Genomic DNA, 25,498 nt, shown 5'->3' with positions numbered 1-25,498 from the left:
AGTGGAATTAATAAGTTTATTGAACATTAATTATTATTTAAATTGCTTTTTTAAGAACATTATTAACCACAGTTTCATGTGATTCAGTCTAAAACAAAATCACAAAGCTCAAATATGGAGCCTTAACGGTTGCAGTGTAAGGTACCTCCCAGCAAACCTCTCTTGTTCTGTGTTTTTACGCAATATTCAACATAGGGTAATACAATAGGGAAGACAAAGAGGGCACAGTCTGAAAATACCCACAGGAGATTGAATAGTTGGAGTTCCCACTAAGTAGCTTTGTATGGCTGTGCAAAAGGTTAGGTGTGGCCTATTTTTAGGTACCCTACATGGAAATGGATGTACTAAGATGGATGGTAGGAAGTTACACCTCAGGAGTTGTCAGAGATTTTTGTTTTGAAAAGAGGTAGGAAAAGAATCCTTTCTGATCATCTGCTTGGGGCAAAGTACAACCTGGGCTCTTTAAAGAATAATCAAGCTTTTGGACTGTTGAAAAGGGAAACTTGTAAACTGCCTTTTGGAGACTGTTTCACAGGCCCAGAAATCAAGCTTTCTTATGTTAGTCTTCTTGTTGTTTCTTTTTTCTGGGTGCAAGAAAACAGGAAGTTAAATCTGTCCTGCTAGAGTATACTGCTGGAGTGTCCAGCACTGTTTGAGCTGGTGGTCTGTCAAAGCTTTGTCCTTACTGAGGTTTATCATGCACCTGGTCTTACTTTGCTTACTCCATTGTTACCAGGGCTCCCTCTCCAAATGTCTTATTAAGGAATCTAGTGTGGCTGCAGCTGGGCTATTCATTCAGCGCTAAAGGAAGGTCTCTAAGTTGGTAATATTATTTGGCTCGGAAGCACAGATCTTCCTCCTGATAAATAGGGTCATATATACAAAGAACACAGCTAAACAGGAAAACTAGATAACTCCCAGTGATGCATCAACTATATATCTTGTGATACAGCATTGGTTTAATACATTTGTTAATAATGCCAGGATAACCTATGTTAGGCATTTGTCCTTCTTTTCTGCCTCCACACCCTAAAGTAATATCTCAGATGATCTTTCTCAAATTACAAAAAAAAAAAGGTAAGGTCTCCTTTTACCCAGTACCCTGAGCTGTTTATTTAACGGGGGGAGTGCTCTGGTATTAGGAGGCAAAAGTGTTACTCTAAGCTCATATTTCCCTAGACCTTATTCCTATTTACAAAACCCTGAATTTCAGATCCATCCTCTTTTCTATCTTCTCTCTCTGGGTAACATCATTTCTTACCTGTTGTAAAACCAAATCACATGTTAGTATGTGAAATTGCATCTATATGCAGGCAGAAGTGAATAGTCACTATCATATCAGCTGTGTGTTTTTCATCCTTACTATGCAAGCAGGGGCTTGATCTTCTACGTGACTTGTACCATTTAATAGAATTAATGATAAACAAGATGAAAGCTTGCTGTTTCTCTGGGGCAATGACCTGGGCTTTGTAAGAAATACAGGTCTGTAGAAGCTGGTCTTCTTATAGCCAATATTCATGAAAGTATTATGTTTCACCAGTTCTCATCTATTCTTTTTCTGGAATGGTTAGGAAGTTAAATATCCATATTGCTATGAAAGTGATGAAGCTGTGGTTTTTCAGCAAAGTTGAGCACCGGATACCTTTCCTGCACACCCTCCCTGATTTCTAGTACCTTTGTACAATGAAACATTTGGATTCACCCCGTGCAGAGAAGTCTTCCCAGGTTGCCTGTGTCTGTCAAGGCAGATCCAGCATTGCGTTTGAGAGTTGACAGGAATCTTAGATATAATTGAATCCGGCCGCCTCTGTTGACAGATAAGGAAACTGAGGCTCAGAATCATTAAGTGAACCTCCCAAAGTTGAATTGCAGGACCCATGTCCTTCCTACCATCCTTGTCCTTCTCTTTTGGGCTAAATCAAGATCTACAAAGTCACTCTACTTATCAGGAAGACTTGAACCTCATGTAATTACTTGATATCTCATGAACTTGGCCTTGGTTCCAGCCCCGTCAACCATCTTCTCATGAGAATTCTTAATGGTCAAAATAATGATCACCCAAGTGTAGGAAGAGTGATTTGCAGGAAAGACCCATGAAACTGCAAGGATGCTAAGTCAAAGAGGCTCATAATACAGCTTCCATTCCTGTGGAGATAGCCTTCCAGGGGAAAGGAGATGGGTGAAGGTCTCATGTGACATTTGGAGAACCCAGAATGAGCTTCTTGCCCAAGAACAGGGCTGCAACATGATAGCATTTATACAGGTGGCTCCCCGTTTTGGAACAGATTGTGGTCCAGAAGTTCACTTGCAAGTCATTGGTTTGAAACGTGCATTTTCCCCATCCAGTCAATTTCCATGGTCTCCAGTAGAAGCCATATCTCCAACACCTCTTCCCTTCTTCTTTCTAGAACTGCCCCTTCCTATTCCCTAGTCAGTAACAATCCCTTCTTGAGAAATTTTCTTAATACGTTAGTCATAACATTCTTAAAGCATTTACTATTTTTTTTCTTGGTATGTGCTTCTGAGCTCCATTAGATGCTAGAAGAGAATAAAAAATATGATTAACAAATAGATGCTTTTGTATAAATAACTGAAATCCCCTTAACCCTACCAAGGATAATCGTACTTTAGAATGGAATGTTTGTCTCACTTAATTGATGAAATTTCAACTTGAGAAACAAAGTGAAGATGGCTGTGGCATCTGGGTGTCAGTGGTCTGGGCCCACCTCTGAGGCAAGCTAATAGTGGATAGCTTTCCTATCCCTATAATTCAGGTCTCAGAGGTTTCTCAGGGTGCCAGGTAGTAACTTCTCTCAGCTTTGCGTCCTGAGTGGAGTGGCTGTTAGACTCGATTTGATAGACAGAAATGGCTTTCTTTTAAATATATGATGAATATGGAGGCTTATATTGGATGTCAGGGGCTATTTCTATTTGCTACATTCCCTGTATATTAAGAAGACACAGTTATACGTCTGAATCTCTATGTTTCTTTTCAAAATGAATAGTTTTTATTCTTCTTCTGAATATAAAAGTTATACATATTTAGCATAGAAAATTAAAAAACTACAGAAAGGTACATATACCCCCCACACACACAAATTTAATAGAACTTATGTTATTGGCCACTATTAACACCTTGTTATATTTTCTCCTTATCCTCTTAGTTCTTCTGTCTTTCTGAGTGTATATTTATATGTAAATTTGTTGTGATTATAGTTTTTTCAAGCATAGTTTTAAACCTTAATATATTTTGAACATTTTCTCATTATGCCATTAATGTATTTCACAACAGTTTTTAATGATAGCATTGAATATATATACATAATGAATATATGTGTATGAATATATATGAGTTTATATATATATAGTGTTCCATTATTTATTTTGCTAGGCCATTACTGTTGGACATTTACACTGCTTTCAAGTTTTCAATAGTGTAAATTATGTAGCATTGACTGTCTTCACACTAAAAATCTTTGCACATATCCCCCTGTTATTTCCTTAAGATGAACTTCTAGAAGTAGAATTTCTGGATCTATGGGGATGCCCATTTTTAACATTTTTGACACATACTGCCTGCTTGTCCTCTAGAAAAATTTGTACTCATTTATAATCTGACCAGTAGTATTTGACATCTGTTTTTCATTGAGCTGCTAAATGTGGAGGTCAGTCTTAGAAGGGGTCTTCTTGATTAAGAATATTCCCTCAAAAATCCTGTGTTTACTTGGGCTAGCAAAAAAATAAGATTTTATATAAGGTATCACAAAATTTAGCTAGACCTTAAGCTAATTGCTTCCTAAGATGAGAATTTATTTCCTTTCTACATCCCCACATTTTTAAGATATATATTCACTCTGCTAGAGTAAAATTCAAATACCAAAGCACTGGAGAAATCCACAACAGAAACAAAAGCAAAATAACTAAAACCCTACTGAATCTTACCTGGTGGGATTGAAAAAAAGAAAAAGAAGAAAAAAAACACTTCACTTATTTAATTCTTGCATTTCAACAATAGTTGAAAATACAGTTTTTTCTCTACAATCAAAAGAAGTTAAGCTCATTAGGACCCCAGCTGTAGAAATAAGTACCAAACAGGGGGAACTGTTTGACTAACAGTTTTTTTCCAATTTAATAATTTGTGTTTCTACCTGAGGTTTCTCTGGCCCTCAGTAACTTCAGTTAGGGGATAAAATATCTCTCTTACCAAGTGAATTATGTTATTGAGGTTCGATAGGACTTTAAGATTTTAAATAATAACAAATTTAATAAGATATGATGTGCTTTATTTTCAGTTTCAGTAAAAAAAAAGCTAAATAATCCTATTGAACATTTCTTGTTTAAATAGTCAATAACTCGCTGAATTATAAATGAATTAACCTGAAATAATTAAGGTAAATGAAAATGTCTATAAATGCACAAATACAACAGAGTTAAGCATCAGACAAAATCAGATTTTAACCATCCTTTTATTATCTCTTATCTGTGGGCCTAATAAGCATACTTCTTGCCTTATGTTTAGATTAGTCCAATTGATTGCAATTTGGATTAATTTGCACATTATTTTTTATTTTAATGTGAAAAATGCCAAGAGCAGATTTTGAGATCCACGTTAAAATACAGGCTCAGTTGCATAGAGCTGCTCTGCAGAAGGTTTCACTGGAGATGAGAGAGAGGTTGCTGAAGTTGTTTAGTTTATTAGAAGATAAAATAAATAAACAAACGCTAGGAGGCATTAAAGCCGACTACTGATTTTCCTCTGTTTCCCAAATATGCTTAGTTCACAGTGCCATCACCATGGTGATTTTGTGTAAAATAAGACTTTATTTTAAGGTGGTTATAGGCTAGGGGCCTTTGTTATACCCTGCCCTGCTACCAACTTCTGTGCCCTGCACAGCAGCAGCTTCAAACATGTCCCAGGGGCTCAGAGCACGTGCTCAGACTGATGTGGGGTTTCAGGATCAGTTAGCCCCTCTAGGAATTAAAAGCCAGCAATTGAATGCCCATTATCAATGATTAACTTTAAAAATATTAGCCATTCTGGGCAGATCCCTTTCCTTTCTATGCAGGCAGCATTCCCAAGAATGTTGGTTTCCAGCTATGTAGACAGTCTCTAGGTTATAAAGTTGCCTCGGGGGACTTTGCTGTGCTTTTGATTTGAGAATGAATATTATTCTTATTATGAAACTTTAGTTCTTCCTAGAAAGGTTTTCAGAGATCTGTATGCTCTTTTCAGCTGTTATCTAAATCCTGGCTCTGTCTTATTTTTCTCAGTTATAAAATGGGTACACAGATAATCTTTATTGGATAGTTTTGAGGACTAAATTGATTGTAAGTGTGGTATCTAAAATGCTAACCTCAGTGTCTAGCCCTTGTAAGCTCTGCTATATATTTTCTTCCCCATTTTTCTTCCTTGAAAACTTTTAGCCTTAAATTTCTTCTTATGTAGTTTATTGTAAGCTTAGAAAAACAAATGAGCAAAGATATTTATACTAGTAGCTCTTCACTTCTGGGTTCTCACCTATGTTCAATAATGAGATCAAAACCAATCGTCTCTGCTGTTGTCTACTTGGGTATTTGGGTTTGATGGTGTTTATTTTTTATAAGTGGCAGATGTCTGAAATAGGCAGAGCAGCAAAAGCCTTGTAATCTGGGGCAGGAGAGGGGAAGGAAACTCAAACGTCATGTACTTTGTCAAATTTTTTTCATAGAATTGAACTCTTTTCTTGAAGGTTTAATTTCTCTCTTGTTATCGACTTTAAGGATAGATACTCTTGCCTCCACCAATGTTGGAGTCTTGGGGAACGATAACAGAACTACTGAAGGGAGAAATTCTATTGGGGTGGAATCCAGGCTCTGTGTAGATATGGAACATTATGAGCACTCAACAGATGTTAATAAATACCTCCTTCTATTGTTGAGACAAAATGGGGTTGATTTGGGTGTGAATTTAATGGTTAGTGAAAGAACCTTGTACCTAGAAAGGGTGTATTTTAAGGAAGACAGGAATCGGATATTGAGCAAAATAGCATTGTTTTTTTCATATCAGATTATTCTGTGTTTTTAAGGTCTGTCAGCCCCCCAAATTGTAAGTTCCCTTGTGTTCATGACATATGCCTTCTTAGCAGCCCTTGCAATACATTGCTGTGGACACAGTAAGGTTTCAATAGATCCTTGTTGATTGAAACCAAACATTTGGAAATCTTGGAGGCAGAGTTGATGAAGGGGTGAAAAGAGGGCTGCAGGGAGAAAGGAAGAGAAACAGTCAAGGCCGAGGGGGAATCAAATATAGAAACATCCTGGGAAACCAGGAAAGACCAAGGTTGGTGAGCAACTAACACTTTATGTTCTCCTGAGAAAAGAAAAACTGGACAGAAGAGAAACTTTAATCTGAAGAGCTAATTAACCAAGTTATAAGACCTCTAGAGTATCCCTCTCATTAGAGTTGTAATTTTGAGACCAAAAAAACAACAGTGGAAGGTACTCTAATTTTCCCCAAGAATCTATTTAAATTTTTATGTGTAAAATAATAGAAATTTGAGGGAAAAATTGCAGTATGCTGGAGTTTATAAATCATTTCAATGTTTTGACTCCTAACTAACCCTCTTCGTGACGGTAAGAAAAAAAAAAAGTCTGTATGTATGAAACCACCTTTGCTTTCAGTGAATGTGCTGATTTGATTAAGAAAACGTGGAATTAGGTGGCAAAAAGACAAACAAGAAAACCCTGATAACATATTATGAATAGGTTAAATATCAAAAGCAATAATACAGAATGTTCCAGTGTAAAGAACAACTCTAAAAGATAGGATTAAATATTATATATATATTCACATAAATATAATGGATGCTTAGCATTCAATGAACACAAAAGTATCAGAGAATATCACGACACAGGGGTCACCTGATAGTAATGAATAAACATCAACTCTTCTTGGTCAAGTGACCAATATTATTTCACAGTTGACTGTGTTGAGCACAGAGCCAATGACCTTTGCCCTGCATTTTAATAATTTACTGTAGTTTTACATTAAATCAGAATATAATTGTGAAGAAAATTAGTGTTTCTTTGTGGGGAGTGCAGAGTAATGCCACTAATTGCATGTATAAAAGCCTTCCCGAGGTTGTATTTTCCTGTTCTTTCTTGATTTGGAAAATTAAAACTATGGTAATTTTCCGCTATTTGTAAGAGGGAAAATGTGCCAGTGAAGTGTATTCAGCTAACTTAAAACGTCAAAGCTTTTGGCCATCGGTTTTATGTCCAGTAATGACAAACTGTCAATTTCATCACATTATTCAGTAATATACTAGCAACTTGTTGCAGATCTCAGAGTAGACAAATTTCTTAAAATAGATGTGATCTGAAAGAAGAAACAGTCTGATGTTTTTTGGTTTGTTTTTTCTTTCACTTTAATATTTGAGCAACTTTATATTTAGAGCAAATCACCATTTTTTTCCTGATAAAGGAATGGACAATAGCGAATTCATTACATTAAACTTAGTAGAATAGGAGATTAAATGAATAGTTCTTTAGAATCATTTTTAGATACCTGGGGAATTTTTTTTTCAGATGAGTAATTATCAAGTAAAAGACTGAGTTGATTTTTAACATATATGGGGTTTAAAATTTTATAAAAACATGTATATTCACAAATATATGTCCACGTGAACATCACTCTGGAACTTGGAAGGGTTAAATCCGACCTCTGTGGTGTTATGGGAAGTGTTTTCTGGCGTTGTCTAGTACCTTGAGTTTGTTATGGATTCAATATGTAGTGTCATCATAAAACAGTTGAACCTGCATTAGCCCTCATTGTCTCAGGCTAGAAGCTGAAAAATTCAAAGAATGAAAAAGCTCAAGAAATGAATATTTCTGCTAATAGCATGTCGGTATTTTTCCCTCACTCCATGGATATTCTTCATCTCAAAGGCAAACTGCACAACCCAGGGTACTAGGGTTGGAATCCAGTGTTTATACAAAAAGGCACCCTAAGGCAGTTGCAGAGGAAATGCTACATGTATGAAAAAAAAAAAAAAAAGGTAGCCGGGAAACTAAGCTGATCTGGGCAAAGCGGCAGCGACTGTCTTTATTAACACTTGTTTTCTGAGAGCCTATGAGAGAAATGGAAATAATTAGAAGGACCCTGAAAGGGTGGTATTTTGTTGCTTGTTCTCCTTATATGGAGCAAAGTAAACTGCAGTAACACTTCTCGGAAGCTGGTATTCCCTACTGACACAGGGACAGCAGATTTCTGGGTGGAGGAGTTTGTTTATACCTTAACAAATACAGGCTGTTTTGTTGATTAAATAAGCAAAAACAAAAAAAAGAAAGAAAGAAAGCATGCCCCATTCTCTGTTTTCAAACACTTCCCCCAATTAGAAAATGTCTCATAAAAATCCATCATGTAATAAGATCTTGCGTTAGTCCCAAACCAAGTCCACTTGGATGTCTTCAAATCTGAGTCCTGAGGGAGTCCACATTTTAGCTAAGAATGTAGTTACTCTGTCATGAAACAGAGAGCTTTGCCACTTGCTTGTTTTGGAAGGAAAATAAATTAAAAAAAGATTGCAGGGGATTTTAGTTATTATATGGGCAGGGCTCCATTTAGAGTCGGTGGCATTCAAAGCTGGCTTTAGTCACAGCATGATGCTCCAAAAGTCCAAGTGTTTCCTTTCTTTCTTTCTTTCTTTCCGTTTTTTTTTTTTTTTTTTTTTAAGCGTTACTTCACTGAGGCAGAGGGCTGCCTTTGAGTGACGTCAGGAGTTTGAGCAGCTAGCAGCACAGGAGAAGGGAGGCTGGGTGAGTGACAGCCCAGCCTACTTTTTAATAGCTTTGTCATGTGACTGGGGACTGTAGTAAGACAGGTGCCTTCAGTTCACTCTCAGTAAGGGGCTGGTTGCCTGCATGAGTGTGTGCTCTGTGTCACTGTGGATTGGAGTTGAAACAGCTTGACTGGCGTCATTCAGGAGCTGGATGGCGTGGGACATGTGCAACCAGGACTCTGTATGGAGTGACATCGAGGTGAGGTGGGGCTGGGCTCAGCGCTGCAGCCAGGACGGAAGCTTCCCTCGCAATGCAATTATTCCTGTAAGAGGGGGAAGGGCTTGGGCTTGGGCGAGGAGAGGAGGCAGCAAAGTAGCCCGGGCAGGAGCTTTGGAAGGGAATCTCAATCTTATCTTAACTCCAATAAGTTTGCTATTTTAAGGTGGCTCTGAGATACCGTGAACAAATCAAAGCTTAGCTGCTGTCATCAGGATCTGTTGCAGTTAGAAACTCTTTCCATGTGCCTTTGGCTCTGTTTCGATTCATATGCAATATTTATGCCCTAAGATATTGATATGAATCAGAAGCTGAAGTCTTTCCAGTGGTGTTTAGTGGCCTGCTTGGAAAAATGCCATTTCTATTTAAAATAAGATGAAGATAAAAATATTAAAATAGATGGGCTCAAATCTAGTCAGTTTTGACTCTAGTCTGGATTTTTTTCTTCTTCTCTCTCTGTTCATCAGAGAACTCACAGAATCCTAAATAATCCTGCTGGGCTATTTTAGATTGCTTTTCCCACAGAACACAAAACAACAAAGCTGATTCCTTTAAAACTCTATGTGGTTGAAAGCTTTGGCCAGCAAAGAAAAAAAAAAAAAAAAGCCTTACAGTGCAAGGTTTTCCATCAGCGTCAGTGGCAGGGAAGCCAATGGTTAAATCTCTCTGTACCACGGAGAGCTGCCTGAAGCCGGAGAGAGAATAGAGTTTATGCAGGACTGTGTGTGGAGCTGCTCGCTGCTTGTGTAAAAATAGATGGCAATACATCAATTCCACAGTCTCTGCTGGCTACAATTCATACAGGGGGGAAAAAAGCGAGCCGGTTTCCTCGTAATCTCTGGAGTCTAGAGTGACTAGCGGGGGGGACGGAGGACCGCGGCATGTTCGCATTCAACACAATGGAATGTTCTCGGGAAGTTTGGCCAACTTGGGAAACAAGCAAAACTTTCTGTGGACTCTGGTGAGATGGACCCGAATTGAATTGCAGGGAGGATCTGAGCAGCTAACAATGAATCTGGCAAAGGGCTGGGAGAGCTTCCTCTGGGAAGCTGGGGGCACGTAGGGTAAGGGGAGGATCAAGGGCTACACGTGATTTGATTAAATAAGATGTCCATGTGGTGCTGCGATACACATCTAAAGTGAAAATAATTTGGCCAAGGCCGTCTGCGAATGCATTTTTCCTCTCTAGTGAGGCATGCCCTGGATTCTTAACTCTTCGCTGGGCTTGCAAATGCTGGCTTCGTTTGCCCTCTCTTGCCTTGGCAGATGCATATTTGCGGATTGTAACTGTTCTTATCTTGTGATTTCTTGGTAAGGTGGAAGAGTTATGGATAATTCATACGTCCTGCAGTTCTTACGAGTCAGGGTTCTAAGTGGCTTCAAAGTCCTAATTGTCTTCGAGTAGCTGGAGTATCCTGCGGGCGGTTGTCTGGCTGGCACTGTGGGTCTCAGCTGCTGCAGTTTCATTTTTCCATCATGTATTCTTCCTGATGCTGCTAGGAGTTGATTGAAGAACTAGATCATATGGAAATAGGGAAGATTTATTTTCTTCATTGGCATTCCTGCAGTCATTTTCAAATAAGCGTCAGAACCGTTTAGAACAGTGGCTTTTTAATTTTGTTCTTAAGGAGGTGAGGTCTCGGGCTAATTGTCCAGCCGTGGATTGAGTTGTCGGTCAGCTGAGACGGGCCAGTCGCTTCTCTATTGCGCTGGAGGCAGTAGGCTGCTAGCAGCCCAGCCTTGGTCGTGGCAGCCCTGGGAATCACCTCCGCCAGGCTCAAATATTACGAGCAGCAGGTAGCGTAGGCCGCTTTCATTTTTTGAATCATTAATGTTTGCTGTCATCCTAAAACGTATTATGCCCTTTTGCACATAATGACGGGACAGTACATTGGTTAATAAAGGCCTCTATCACTATAGCTACTCAGAGTGCCCCATGTTTCACAGTTTAATGAAGGTGATGTCCAGTAAGCTTACCAAGATTGACAGAGACAGTTCCGATGACAAACACTCTACTAAGACTCTCATTCTTTACTGACCCCTGCCCTGCCCCTTATCCCCGTCCTGAATTTTTTTTTTAAGAAGTAAGGTTCTTTTTTCTTTAATGTAATTAATGTGGCCAAGTCCACTCTTTCTGCTCTCTCTCTCTTTAAAATTTACCATCAATGTCACAAAAACCTCCAAAAGGTTAATGGAGAATTATACTTAATTATAATGTTTCATTATCATCAGTGCAGTTAAGCTAATTTATGGTCTGCTCTTTAACTAAGAGAAAAGTCTGTTGGGGTGAAATAACGTACAATAATTAGCCTTTTGTGTTTAGTGACTGCTTTATCCTCCTAAATCTTATTATAAAATTAAGGCTATGGTTGCGAAATAGCTGTCATAGTTGCAAAGAGGCAGTAGAATGTCTCTGTAATTGCAATAAAGCACACCTGTTACAGATGTATAGGGAAGCAGTAAATATCAGAGTGTCAGATGAGGACAGTTACAGGGCTCGGACTGTTAAGTCTGGCATCATCCAAAGGCCAAATATAAATTAATAACAGGAACACTTGCTACCACTAATGTGTTTTAGATTATCAGGATAATGCCACGTTCAGAAGCCCTGATTTTATTAGCACGTCAGCATTGGCAAGAGCACATGCACATTTTTCAATGATAACAGAAAAGCAAAAATGAGAGAGGCAGACAGAGAGAGGAGAGGAAAGAAATATGTGAATTACAGCAGAGTAAAATACAAAAAATTGATCCGATCTTTTTAATGGTTTTCAAAAGTTCCTGAAAAATACATATTTCTGAAAGGTTAAAGGGTTTTGAAGAAGTCATGCCTCAAGAGGGCTGTTAAAGAGGGAGACAGCAAGAAGTTGTCCACCAGTTGGTATCAGCATTCCCAAACACGGGTTCTAGAGTATGCTCTCCACAAAAGGAATTTAAGCCAGATGTAGAGATCCTACGTTGTCTAACTTAGTTTTCCTTTTTGTTGTCATTTTTGTTGTTTATGCTTTTTATTTTAAGGACTCTCCCCTAATCCTAGTGGGTTTTGCACCAGTGAAAAAGTTCTCCCCTTGTCTCTGAATTGGTCATGTTGTGGAAGAGTTAACTGTGTGTGTGTGTGTGTGTGTGTTTGTGTTTGGAGGACAAGCAGTGGGCAAGTGTGGAGACTGGGAAGTGTTGTGCCTGTAACAAAATCCAAACACTGTCCCAGAACAAAATCTCTTCAGCCCAGCCTCTGCTTACTTATCAATCTAGTCAAGTATACGGATCTGTAACTTTGGGCTAACTCCAATAATAAAAGAGAAAGACCAATAAAATGATAAGGAAAGAGTTGAGATGAAGGGGATTGCTCTTTCTTGGCATTACCTTTGTGCCTGCAGTTTGGTATCTCAGTGGGGCCCAGTGGTCTTAGGGAGGAAGTGCAGGAATTTTCAGGCTTCTCCCAGCCTCCCCTTACCAACTGCTGACTCCATTACCCAGTACCTACTTCTCAGTGTGGTGCTTACGACCATGCTGCTGCATATGACCCATGTAATGTAGCCTGCCAGGGATGACAGGGGTGCTTGAGAAAAAAAATCTGCGTAGAACTTATTTTATTCAAAATCTAAATGTTAAGCAGTATCTTTAGCTTCATGCCCAACTGCTGCCTGGATGGGAAGAACTCCCCAGCATCTCCCCTGGCCTTGGAAGGGAGGGCCATGAGGGTACCACCTCAGAGAGTGTACCTTTCAATTGAGACCCCTCGGCTTGCAGATAAAGTCCTTATGGCTCTGGCATCACCAGATCCCTTCAAAAGGAAGTTTCTGCAGGGTTCTTCACAATTGGTAGTGATGAATCAGCAGTCAGACAGCCAATTCAAGGTTAGAAGCCCACCTTAGGAAGCGGGCCCACTTTCCTCAAAAACCCACAGTGCAGGAGAGTTAACAGACCACTTACTCTATGCTAGGAGGTGACAAGCAGCCCAGTCATGGTAGAGGGTATTTTAAGCCTCTCAGTGTATTGAAACCATTTTTAAAACTCCAAATAAAAAATTGTTCTTTTGAATTCACTTAGAGCATAGTTTAGGAATATATAAATGATGAACAAAAACATAGTTGTGGTGTGCTAGAGTGGTTTTTCTTTTCAGACTTCAGGTGATCCCAACAGTATACACATATACACAGACGCACACACCAACACAGAAGACTTGCAAGTTACACATAGTGAAAGATAACAAAGATCATAAAAAATATGATTTTTGTCCTTCATCTCAATGGATTTATTTTTGACCTGTTTGAGAAGTTCAGAATCTCATGAAAAGTCAAGTAAAAGATTTAAATAACAATTCAAGAGAACCATAGACACGTTAAAGGACGTTGCATCATTAGTTGCTAAATGAATTATATGGATTATAATAGTTAAAGAGAGAGTAAATGGAAAAAGTTTTCCTGGTATAGTTCTTAAGGGGTTTTTTTCTGTCATTTAGTAATCGTGTATTTTGTCTCTCGTATGTGTGATGCAATTCCAAGGTGAAATCAAATTTGTATCCTTCCCTCAAAGGGCTTATGCTCTAAGAGTAGAGTGAAATTTTGCATATAGTTAACCAGAAGACAATTTGAAACTTGGTAAGTGCTAACTATCAAAAAGGTACCAACAAATCTAAGTTGATTTCTAACTGGACGAATCAGAGAAGGCTTCATGGAAGCATGGCATTTACTATGGATTTGGAGGTAGAATTTGGGATGGAATGGTTCTGGCAAAGTATCCTTTGGGAGCAAAGTGAGTTAAAGAATTTAGGATGTTTATTCTGGGGACTAAAACCCTGGAAACCAGCTTTGGTGGTGTCGTTGAATTAACCAGGCTTAATTCCTATCACATGCTATTGCAGTTTAATAAATTCCTGCAGTTAATGAAAGCTTTTTTCTTTCCTACCCTGCCCCCTGCAGTGTGCTGCTCTGGTTGGTGAAGACCAGCCTCTTTGCCCAGATCTTCCTGAACTTGACCTTTCTGAACTAGACGTGAACGACTTGGATACAGACAGCTTTCTGGGTGGACTCAAGTGGTGCAGTGACCAGTCAGAAATAATATCCAATCAGTACAACAATGAGCCTTCAAACATATTTGAGGTAAGGACAGACCTTGGTGAAAATTAATTTCTCATTGAACTTGGCTTATGCCACACTAACATATTACTGGCCTGAAAGCATAATGAGTTCTTACTTTGCTTTCACCAAAAGACTTTTTATCATACGTAGTCACTTCCTATTTTGTGGAAAAACGATTTTGGAAAACAATTTTTTTTTTTTTTTTGAGAATTAAGGCCCTAAGGACCCACAACAGAGTGCATCAAACTCTCTTGAAATACTAAGGGATTGTGAAAGAATAAATGACAAAGAAGAACAAACGTCTACACCTATTTATTCGGGTCTATTTCCCACAGAAAATGGTGCCTACTGTAAACTAACGTAAAATGTAAAAGAATACATTTCTTTTTAACCAAGGGGTGAGGTCTACCTTTAATTATTTTACAAAGTAGGCGAGCAGGTTTTTTTTTACTGTCATTGTCATATTTATAATCGTACCTCTGATTTCTTTATATTATGGGAACTTCTAAGCCCAACTACTCTGATATTTACTTATAAATTAGTCAAAATTAATTTACTTTTCAGTAGTGAGAATTACCTCCCAGGCTCTAGACTCTTTATTATAAGCCTACCCTGTAATAAAGAATGTTAATCTGCACCTATTAAACAGTTACTTTGAGAAAAGAAGTTCTTTCTTACAAGATCAGTACTCATTTACTTGAAAATAAATGGTTTCTTAGAGGGACAAACTCTGGCAAGTGAATTGAGTAAAGATTATCAAATCAAATAGTTTTCAATATCATCACCACCAGCACCACCATTATCATGTAACATTTTCTATCTACCATGTGCCAGGCTCCATACAAAGCACTTTAAGTGTATTTTTTATCCACCAGCAGAGACATTTCTTATACTTCATTGTTGTTTGGTTGAAATCTCAAGTCATTAAGAAAGCCAATTTTACAATATTTATTGAGTTTTTCCAGCACCCAGCACATAAAAGGCACTGAATAAATGTTTATTGAGTCATTAAGAAAACCCATTTTACAATATTTACTGAGTTTTTCCAGCACACAGAAGGTGTTGAATAAGTGCTTCGTGAATAGTGAGTGAATGATGAATATGGTATGTTCATAAGAGTAATAGTAATAACAAAATGGCCAACATTTTGGCACACTTTTGCTTTATGTATGTCATCGCACTCATCCCTCAAAATAACCTATTGTTTAGGTACTATTATTATCATTCCCATTTTACATATGCAGGCAGTGAGTTTCAGAGAGGCTAAGTGATTTTCCCAAAATCACACAGTTGACAAAGACGTGGGATTTGAACCCCAGATGTATCTGACTTCGAAGTCTATTATCCTTGATTAAAAATAGAATAACAGTGAATTTGGGTGACGGCCATCCTTTACATACCAAGCTGCTTCTTTGCTCAATATATTTAAAAATAGAACAGAATCTTTCCTTTCAGTGTTGGTTGACATGGAAGCAGGTATATAGCTGGTGAGCTTAGGTGGCTGTAGATTCTGTTGACCGCTAAGGTTTTATAATATGTCTGGAGCATTAAGTGGGTCTTAGAAGAGTGCTTAAGGTAATGGAGTGAAAGCTGGGGAGAAGGAATCAGGTGGAGGAAACACTGAGGGTTTGTGGTTAGTTATACTTTCCCAGGCTTCTCAGCCGGGTCTCAGAAAGTTCATGTGAGGACTTGGCTGGTTCGAACTGGTAAATTGAACATTCCTCATTCAGTACACTTGTCAGGTTACAGGCCCATTTTAAGTCATGCTGCATTAAGTAAACAGTACTTTTAAAAATGTCCATCTCCATAGGCCTCTTATCTAAAAATCGACTATTTCATATTGGGTGAATGCCATGCATTTTGTAGAAGATGGTTAGGGAAAAGCTAAAAGGTGGTTGGGGTGATGGTGTGGTAGTCAAGGCCTCTCTTGTGGGCTGGTTGCAAAAAATACACCTTTCTTTCATGGCTGGTGTCCCTGTATTTCATGTCGTGGCACCTGCATGAGGTACTTCTCATTTACACTTCCAGGAGACTTGGTTTGGCAACTAGTTATATATCTATAGATGCTTAATCTACACAAAGACACCCCTTTTGTTTTCCTGTATAACTTTCTACTACTGGTGGAATTGTTTTCAACACTCTAAACACAAGGTTTATTTCATTTAATCTCTCATCAGTTCATTTTAAACCAGTGGTTCTCAACTGAAGGCAACTTTGCCTGCCTGGGGATATTTCGCATTGTCTGGAGGGATGTTTGAGTTTTAGGACAGGAGGCAGAGAGATGCTGCTGGTATTTAGTAGGTAGAGACCAGAGATGCTGCTTAACATCCTATAATGCACAGGACAGCTCCCCACAGCAAAGAATCATTTGGCCCCAAGTCACCATGGTGCTGAGGTGAAGAAACCCTGTTTAAAAAAAAAGTCCCTGCAATTTTTAGAAAACACTAAAGATGAATCCGTCAGATTTCCGAGAGAGAAAATAGAGTTAAGATACAGGATATGAAGACTTAGAAGCCATATAAAATTATCGAGATGCCCAGGGCCCCAGGACTAATATGTCAGGAATTCTCTTAGTGGCAGACAGCAAAAGTGACTGTATCAATAAGTCCCCGTAACAGTTTTCTCTGATGTCACAAAACCATTCTTCTTTGTTGATGCCAAGGGTAAGGCCAAATGTGGCAATACTGTTACACACAGCAGCAGCTTCCTCAGCATTTGCATACAGAAAGATGCCTCTAACTCTTTGCCCTCTAGCGTTAAACTCAGACATCTTTTGTATAACGAAAAAAAAAGTGTGTTTTGAGCATAGGTGGAATTCTAAAATTGTGTCTTCCCCTGTAAAGAAGCTCCATAGACAACAGAGTAACCCTTGAATGGCTACAGCTTTGCACATTGCTTCTACCAAAGCTGCATTACCCCAAAGGCATTTCCCAGCGCCTGTGACTTTAAACCTCTCACAGTGGACTTTCACCTGTGTTCCCTTGTTCTCCTCCAATTTTCAAAACCCTGCCTCATCACATTTGTGAAGGCCTTGTACTTGAGCAAGCCCAACAGTCACGGTCTCTGCCACCTCTGATCTGCCAATAACAAGCATTATCTACCTCGGATTCCCAGAATAAAATAAGGCACCGAGCAGTTCAACACTTTTCCCTGACTCAAGTATCACATTGATGACACTGCTGGAAACTGGCCACAGGATTTCTGAATTCTCATCAAAGGAGGAAGAAAGCGTGTATTTAGAGTTACATTTAGTATTGCAGAATGTTTAAACGTCGGGAATGAATAGAAATTTCTTCCTTTGACCTCTTCCATAATTTGAATCTTAGTTTGATTTTTATGTATTGGATAACTTAAGAAGAAGAAGAAAAAAAAGAATGGAATTGAATGTCCCAATTGGGGAAACAGTGAATTCCTGAGTGGGAGCAGAGTGAGCTGACACGTAATTGTGCATGTTGGTTGAGTAACTGGGCACACAAACAGTGATATCTGCTTGCACAACCTATGTTTGGATGTGTAAATGCAGGTGACCACGTATGATTTAGAAGCCACTTAGCAAAACAGGACACAAGGCCTATAGGTGCAGCACCCAGTTTATCTTATCCATGTGTCAGGAAAACACGATGCTGTCCCTGGACCGGCTGGTAGCAAGATTTATGTTTCAGAATATTGTAACACAACTTCCTTCTCTCTGTTGCTTTGTGCATTGTTTGAAGGAGGAGAATAAAGAAGTACTTTTAAAGCATGGCAGTGTGTAAAGATGGGTGGCATGGGTTAGGTTAAATAGCACATTGGCTCTTCTGGGACATTGTGGGCCGCCTTGTCTCTGCTTTATTTTAACCTCTGCTTTGATGCCTCCTTGATTCCACTGAATGGGCATCTTTCATTTGTTGGTCTGTTAACTTCTGAATGCAGCTACTTGGGGTTCTTTAGTACATGGAGAGTGAGAATGTAGCTGTCTCTAGGTCATTGCTCAGAATACGTACTGAAGGCTGCCTTTGCTAATGGGGAGGGAAGGTCTCTAAGCTGTGGCCAGCATTCACGTTGGGTAATTACTGAAACTTGCAGGAAGGTCTGATACTGTGAACTTTTGTAAAAGAAAAAGGGTGGTTTCCTGCTATCTGTCTGTAAGGTGTCCTGCTATATGCCACCGGGGAATGGTGGATGGAAGCTTTCAAGAATATTCGATCATTATGGTGGGAATATAGACGATTTTACATTTTTTCCTTCGACTTTCAGTTGTATTCTAATTTTTTTCTACAATGGGCATATATTATATACTTATGAAAATGTGAAAAACAACAGATCTTGGCTACTCAAAAGACTGTGAGCATTTTGGGAGCAGGGAACCAGCTTGTCTTGTTCACTGAAGTTTTTCTAGATGTTTTCTTAGAAAGCAGGAGAAAGTGTGTATTCAGTAAATAATTGCAGCCTCATGAATGAGTTAACCATCATATATTTATTGATGGTGTGAACTGCGTTAGTTAATGTGAAAATTAAATATAGAGCTCCAATAGATCTATTTCCTAAAGGACTTTAAATCTAGCTTGGGAGGGTGAAATCGGAAACCATTAGCAAATAATGGAAGACTATGTATACAAATATACATATATATGTACATGTTCATATATATCAATAATTGGAGAACAGCATAACACTATATACATCCATGTATATGTGCACATGTATATTTATATGCATGGGGTTATATATTATATATATATTAGCAATTGGCAAATACTGCAAGACTGTGTGTATTCATATGTACATGTATACATGTACATGTGTGTGTGTGTGTGTGTGTGTGTGTGTGTATGTATCCTAGCTAAGGAGGGAATCAGTAAGAATAACATCACCAATGTTAATAAGAGAATAAGAGTGAAGTATTTTCATAGACGGATTATGAAGGTGAAGAGCTTGGTTTACTCAAAGTGAAAAATGTATTAATGGGAGCACAGGAGTAAGATAGGTAAGTCTGAATTTAGGGTAGGTACAAAATTATGCCAGGCCCTGAGGACCCAGCTGCAAGTGTTTAGAGTTTCCAGAATAGGAATTAGGGTGCCACTGAAGATTTTTAGCAGGAGAGCAATGTGACGGAGACGGTATTTAAGGGTGATCGTTCTGATCGTTTTAAGAGCTATGGACAAGCAGAAAGTAGAGGAAATCCAACAGCAGGCTCTGCTGCATTCCAAACCCCATGCGATGCAGGTGCAGGGAAGGGACAAGGTGACAGCAGAGGGGGTGGCGTCCAGGGAACAAAATTTAAGCACCTCAAAGGAAAATTCCATCAGTCCTGATAAATATAAGTTAGGTTAGGGAGGGAGGTGGCAAAGCTGACTAACTCGAAAATATTCCAAAGGGAATTGGAACTTCATGGGTATCTATCTGGTTAAGTTTCTGCTCACCTTTAGGAGGTGAAGCACTTTCTTGGACTGTGAGTCATTTTACAAAGGGGCTGCCATCTCCCTGCTGCATCAGGGGCAGAACCTATTTAACCCACATTCACGTGGTGTCTGCTTTTTCTCACTTGTCTCCTTGGAGGAAATTCTGTAGCCTTCCATGGTAATGAATTCCTGCTTCTGCCTGTGCCTGAGGTCAGGCAGACTTTTCTATGAATGGCAAACCTCTTGGAATTTTAATAAAACAAACAGAGAAATAAATGTGTGTCCAAACCACCTCCCCTTAATTTACTCATCAGGAGAATAAATTCTCCTTTTTTATGTGGAGAGACCGAATTCATTTACAATAATCACTTCTTGAAGATTTCTGGTATTTCCAGTTTGCAATCAATAAAGGTTTGTCATTTAAATTCAGTTTACGGCCCACAACCAGATTTTTGCCACACTTGGTAATGACGCTTAGGGAGAATATAGACCTCAAGTAAGAAAATAATAGCCATTTAAGTGGGGAGATAATTGGCTGTAACGTAAGAACATTGAAGAATGTTGAAACTCCTGGAGACTTATGGAGTATTTTAAAAATTTATGTTGTACTTATCTTTGCATTTGTAGTCTACCACAAAATTTCAAATTCTAGGTATAAATCAGTTAGATGTTCATCTTGGAGAGTCACAAATCAGGAAGCAACAATCTGATCCAGCCTGTTTGCTGCTTTATTTTCAACCTCTACTGTAGGCTTATGCACCTGGGAGACTGAATAGTGTTCACGTGTGTGTGTGTGTGTGTGTGTGTGTGTGTTTCTCTACACACCTCAGTTAAAGACTGTTTAGACTTCTTGTCTTGATAACATCTGCCTTATCTTGGGAACATCTGGTTTATCACCTTGTTTCCTGCTCGCCATTATGCTGACCACTGGAAAAATATGGCTCAGGAGCTCTGACCCATGGGGCTATGTCTATTGGCATCAACCCCTACTGATAGATAGTAAGTCAAAGGATGCCAGTTAAATGACATCCTTCACCACTAACTTTCCTGATGGTTGCTTTTGTTAGTGCAAGTTGTGGTTACAAAAGATGAGGTCGGCTGCTGTTTTTCAGGGAAGTCAATCCAGTTCTTAGCCATTTGCAATTTGGAAAGTGAGAATCCATATGTGTAACTGGGCACAATGATTGTAGAAGGTACTAGTTTGTGTTTTGGGGATAAAGACCAACTATTTCGATACTCTTGGCACTCCAAGAAGGAGATAAGACATTTTATGGACATATCTTGGGCTTTTCCTAACTCCTGGACTCTCCAATGGGTCATTGAACTAAAAATTACTCCACCTGGATATCTTTGGAGCCAGGAAAGTGGAGAACCACATTCACAAGGAGGAAAACTTGGGGAGGAATCAGGAAAAAGTGGCACACTGCCTCTTAGATTTACTTCAAAGATATTAGTCGAGGTTAAAGTAATTAAGATTCAGGATGCTGCAGTGGACAAACTGTCTCTTTGTATAGCAACTATGTGTGCTTGCATAGTAAGCTTATACATAGTGTCTGTTTGTCCTCCTCCCCCTATCTATATGAAATGTCCTGGAAACACAGCCCAGCAGATGGCTCACCTCTGAATGAGATCAACACACAAAGCAGATAAAAAGATGAACATTAAAGACCGACAGCCAAATTGTTCTTCCACTGTTCTCTACCCCAGACTTCACATTTTTAACAAGATTTATCTGTCCCGATAATTATGTGCCTGTTCTTTTAGCAATGAAAACTTTTATTGTGTATTTTATAAAATGAATTGCCTGTGATGTAAAACAATTTTGTAAGGACCATTTTTTTTCTTTTTTAACCTCTCAGGTTACTTTCAAGATTGTGCACTCTGAGGTATAGTTTGAAAGCAAAGCAGGGTACTGTGTTTTACTGTAGCCTGCCAAAGATGCTGAATTACAAGCAGCTAGAATGAGAGCAAGGGAAAAGGGGAGAGAGATACACAAGGAAATGTACGCTCTTACTCTTGGCAAGGGCAAATTTTTACGAAGATAAATGACTTCTTATCCATTACACAATTTACCCCAAAATGATAATAGGAGGTACTTTTGTGCCTTTTCTGTTCCAAAATGATAGAATAATTTGCATAGTTTCAGATCCTAAACACTGATGCTGTGTAGACCTGCCCATCTCCATTACTAGAGCAAGTTATTCATTCAAGGTTTGCAGCCGGATAGATTAATGAATTACCAGATCTTGCGTAAAATGACTTGGCTTGACTTTTAAACAAGTAGGCTTTTTTTTCTCTGTTTTTTGTTTTGTTTTTTTTTTTGGCCAGTCTTGTGATTGGTGTTAATGGGCTCTTTCAAGCCCCCTCTAGAGTTGTTTTTTTGGTTTTTTGTGTGTTTTTTTTTAGAAGTCTCTTTGTTAACTATTTCCCCTACTTTTTCATTCTCTCCCAAACTTCTGCTCAGAAGCAGTTAGTTCAAGGGGGTAAAAGCAGGGCGGTCAGGCAGGAAGGAGGGAGGAGACTTAACAGCCAAATTCTTGGTGGCCGATGCCCTGCCCTGTGCCACATCAGCATGATTTATTGGAGCCTTGTCTTCGGCACAACCAAGTTTAGTGTGAGATCTTTGGTGTTTCTCACACAATATGCAGGGCTGGAGCTCTGAACTTTGAAGGAAAGCCTCAGAGCTATTTGCAAAGTGCTGGTGCTCAGTGAATACTAAATTACATTTAGGAAATAGTCTATTGCTACCAGTTATACTTCATTTTTATTCTTGACACAGACACCTAAATCAGAGAATAGTAACATTTCAGAGATTATGGAAGCAGTTTGGGTATGTTCCAACACTATAATAGGATCAGAATTTTAAGGCCTTTGTACTATTACCAATAGTCACTTAGTTTCTACTGCAGTGTACTTTGTAGGGAATTACAGCTTTTACTAAAAAGATTAAAATGCTATTATGCAAATGATTGCAGTATGTTATTATGTTTACAAATTAACATCCATGGCTCAACACACAAATTAACTAACTATTCTATCTATGTTATTAAGGATTTAATAAAGTAACTGTTAATAAAAATGGGGAGCTTGGAACACTTAATAGGAAACAAATTGTGATTTAACACAGAACTCAAGCCTTGTGTGTAAGGTTCTAGGTGATATAGTGGTAAAATAAAGTTGAGCACAGCACAAAGAAGAACTGGGACCATGAGAGCCACAGTGCTGCTTGTCTGAGACGCTGATGACCGTGAACTAAATAGCTTCAGGCTACAATATACAGTGGGCAGCATATCAGTAAATCTTAGCAAAGCACACACACCACCTTCTATTAATAAATAGTTCATTGAAATGATAATCGCCCTACACTGCATGTTTGATATGTTCCATACACACAGAGAATACTTAAATTATTCGAAAATGGAGCTCAGAGCAAATTTTGCTGTGGCGAATGGGATTTAGCTGCAGAATATCGCTGTGTGATAAAAGAGGGGAAGGCTAGGTTCAGACTAAGATGGCTTTACAAACAGCCTGCAAATTGCTATTCCTGGCTGTTCATAAGAGATCATAAAAGCAAGGAGATAAGAACCGCCAAGGTCTCTGAGAAATGAATGTATGTGATTATGTTATCTTGTGGGTTGGATTTACTAGACAGACCAACAACACCTTCACTTCAGTCCAACAGGAAAAGTAGAAAGAGATGTAGATTTTGAATAACAAACTTTGTTAGAGTGTGGAAGTTCCGAAACACTAGAATTAAAATCTTTCAAAAAAGATCCACGATTCTGGTCAGTGACTGCATTGCTAGATCTCGAAATGAGAGCTAAGGGTGTTACTTACTCTTAAACAAACAAACAAAAAGGAAACAAAAGAATTACTAGAAAATCCTGCAGCAACGTAATTCATATTTCAAATATTTTTAATTTATTTTTCTTAATAGTCACACACAGATGTTGAAGACTTCTAGATAAACAGTAAGCTTTTTAGGTCTACCTAAAAACAAATAATTAAATGAAATAATAAATAAACTATTATCCTTTTATATCTACCTACAGAGGGCCACCAACTTGGGCTTCTTAGCAGGAATATCAGGGTGTACTTAAAGAAACATAGGAGCAGGGAAGCAACCACAAACTTGGTCAAGGTTTGTGCCCTTGCATACAATACAAGCAATTTATTTTGTTCCAAATAGCACTTCTGTCATTGGGAAACTACTTATGCAAATTTGTGATATCTAGCTTCAACAAGGCACCTGGTTCCCTCATTTCCTTCCACATTTGGATAAATTGTGTTGTTCTTCAGTCTTCCAAATTTGTCCTTGTGGAAGTGAACACTTGCAAATTGGTTGAAGCTTGCTAAGAGAAAGAAAGAAAGCGGGGAAAGAAAGAGGAAATGATTTGACCAAAAACAGTGTCTGGGACGGCTTATGATTTGATGGTTTGTGGCCTTGTCCCGCTCCCAGGCACCTGATCGAGAACGTGGTACAATTCTGTTATGCAGACGTTCCAGAACTCTTGCCAACATTCACCTGACATGACCAAGGTTTAAAGTACTGACTGCAACTTTACACAGCATAGTGGAACTGTGTGCCTGTGTGTGTGTGCCTACACGTTCGCATTCTTTCTTTTTTTAAGGAAAAACATGGGATACTTGCCATGGCTGGGTGGTAAAATAATTAGTCCAGCAGACAAATGTCTTGGCCCATGTTTAAACAGAGCTTTAAGGACACAGTGTTCTCACCAGTCACATATCTAAATACAAACCAGCGTCAGCTGCCATGCAGACCAAAATGTAATAGCCTGCTTTCACATAGGTCATTGTCAGTCCATTTTGGTCAGAGTCACACTTCACATCTGTTTCTGTGAGCTGCAGCCCCTTAAGGTGGCAATGGGCTTCGTAAGAGCACAAACAACCCAGCTATAAATTGCCACGGCTGGAGTTACTTTGAATAAGTGTATACTGTTTCATATTTATAACAGTGAGCCTTCGTAATATGCACAGTGAATATATAACACCGATCAGTTCAACAAGCATGAAATTGTATGTTGTCAACTTGTCACATAAATAGAGTCATATTCTGGCTTGCGATAATGTTGAACTAACACTTTTTCCCCCAGAATTGTCAAGAGGGTCACCAAAAAAATTGGGAGGTAGCACTTCCTTTGGGTAGATAAACAGTCAGGGCTATTGTAAAGTTGATATTACCGTTGATGGGTTCCTTTTCTCCCTTCTCTCCAAAGTGCTTACTTTTCTTGGGTGAATGCTAATTGGCTAATCTGGTGTGTTGCTTCTGTCATCCAATGGTATCATTTTCAGTCAGTGCTAGAAGGCTTTTTTTGGGTTATGTATGTGTGAGAAGCTTTTTTTTTCTCCTTTGAAACAATTTTTTTTTTGTATTCTTGTAGCGCAAATCAGTGCTAATTGTCATGAAATTCTCTAACCATCTTCTGGCAAGCTCTCTGTTTCATGTGCACTCCAGTTAACTCTTAATTCATTACCAGAGCCCTGGATCATAGTGAAGGCTGGACATTTTGATCAGACTTTCCCACGATAGAGAATTTAGAGAGATGCAGCAGAGAAATGATTGAAGCAAATGTGCAACTTACTGAAAGGAGAAGGGGACAAATGAAACATACTCACCAGTCACCGGGGAGCAACTGCAGAGACCAGTTTCCACGGTGGCTGATATTTCGGCACCAGAGGCATGAGTAGAAACTGATGCCAAGTACTTTTGAACTTTGGAGAAATTCTTAGAGTGTGTTCAACACTCCCCATCTTCCTTCAAATGCTCTGGAAACAGAAGGTGTTGCCGGCTATCTCTGCCATCATGTGGATTTTCCTGGTTAAGATGCCAACTTTAAAACCTCAGGACTGTGCTTTAGAATGCATGTATTACCAAGGGGGTATGACTAACACTGATCTTTCATCCCATATCACTTGTGGTATGGATGGTCACATTTTCTCATGGAAGAAACCACTTGCCGGCCGAAGCTACTGGTCTCC

General features: G+C 38.9%; 1 protein-coding gene across 6 annotated transcripts in view; it reads left to right on the top strand.

Moving 5' to 3' along the window:
• PPARGC1A (PPARG coactivator 1 alpha) overlaps positions 1-25,498 on the top strand; it is a gene marked incomplete at both ends in the record, with an annotated part of 680,253 nt that overhangs the window by 573,726 nt on the left and 81,029 nt on the right. For 4 of the 6 annotated variants that reach the window (XM_079700904.1, XM_079700905.1, XM_079700907.1 and 1 more), the window contains one exon: positions 13,959-14,138. In XM_079700904.1, the coding sequence (XP_079557030.1) occupies positions 13,959-14,138 (180 nt within the window). Of the gene's footprint in view, positions 1-8,970; positions 9,019-9,940; positions 10,082-13,958; positions 14,139-25,498 lie in introns of those variants that run through there. The other 2 variants (XM_079700908.1, XM_079700903.1) reach the window with 2 other exon arrangements.

The sequence above is a fragment of the Hyperoodon ampullatus genome (genome assembly GCF_949752795.1).
Source record: "Hyperoodon ampullatus genome assembly, chromosome: 1".
NCBI lineage: Eukaryota > Metazoa > Chordata > Mammalia > Artiodactyla > Ziphiidae > Hyperoodon > Hyperoodon ampullatus.
This window is presented reverse-complemented; position numbering and strand designations above follow the sequence as displayed.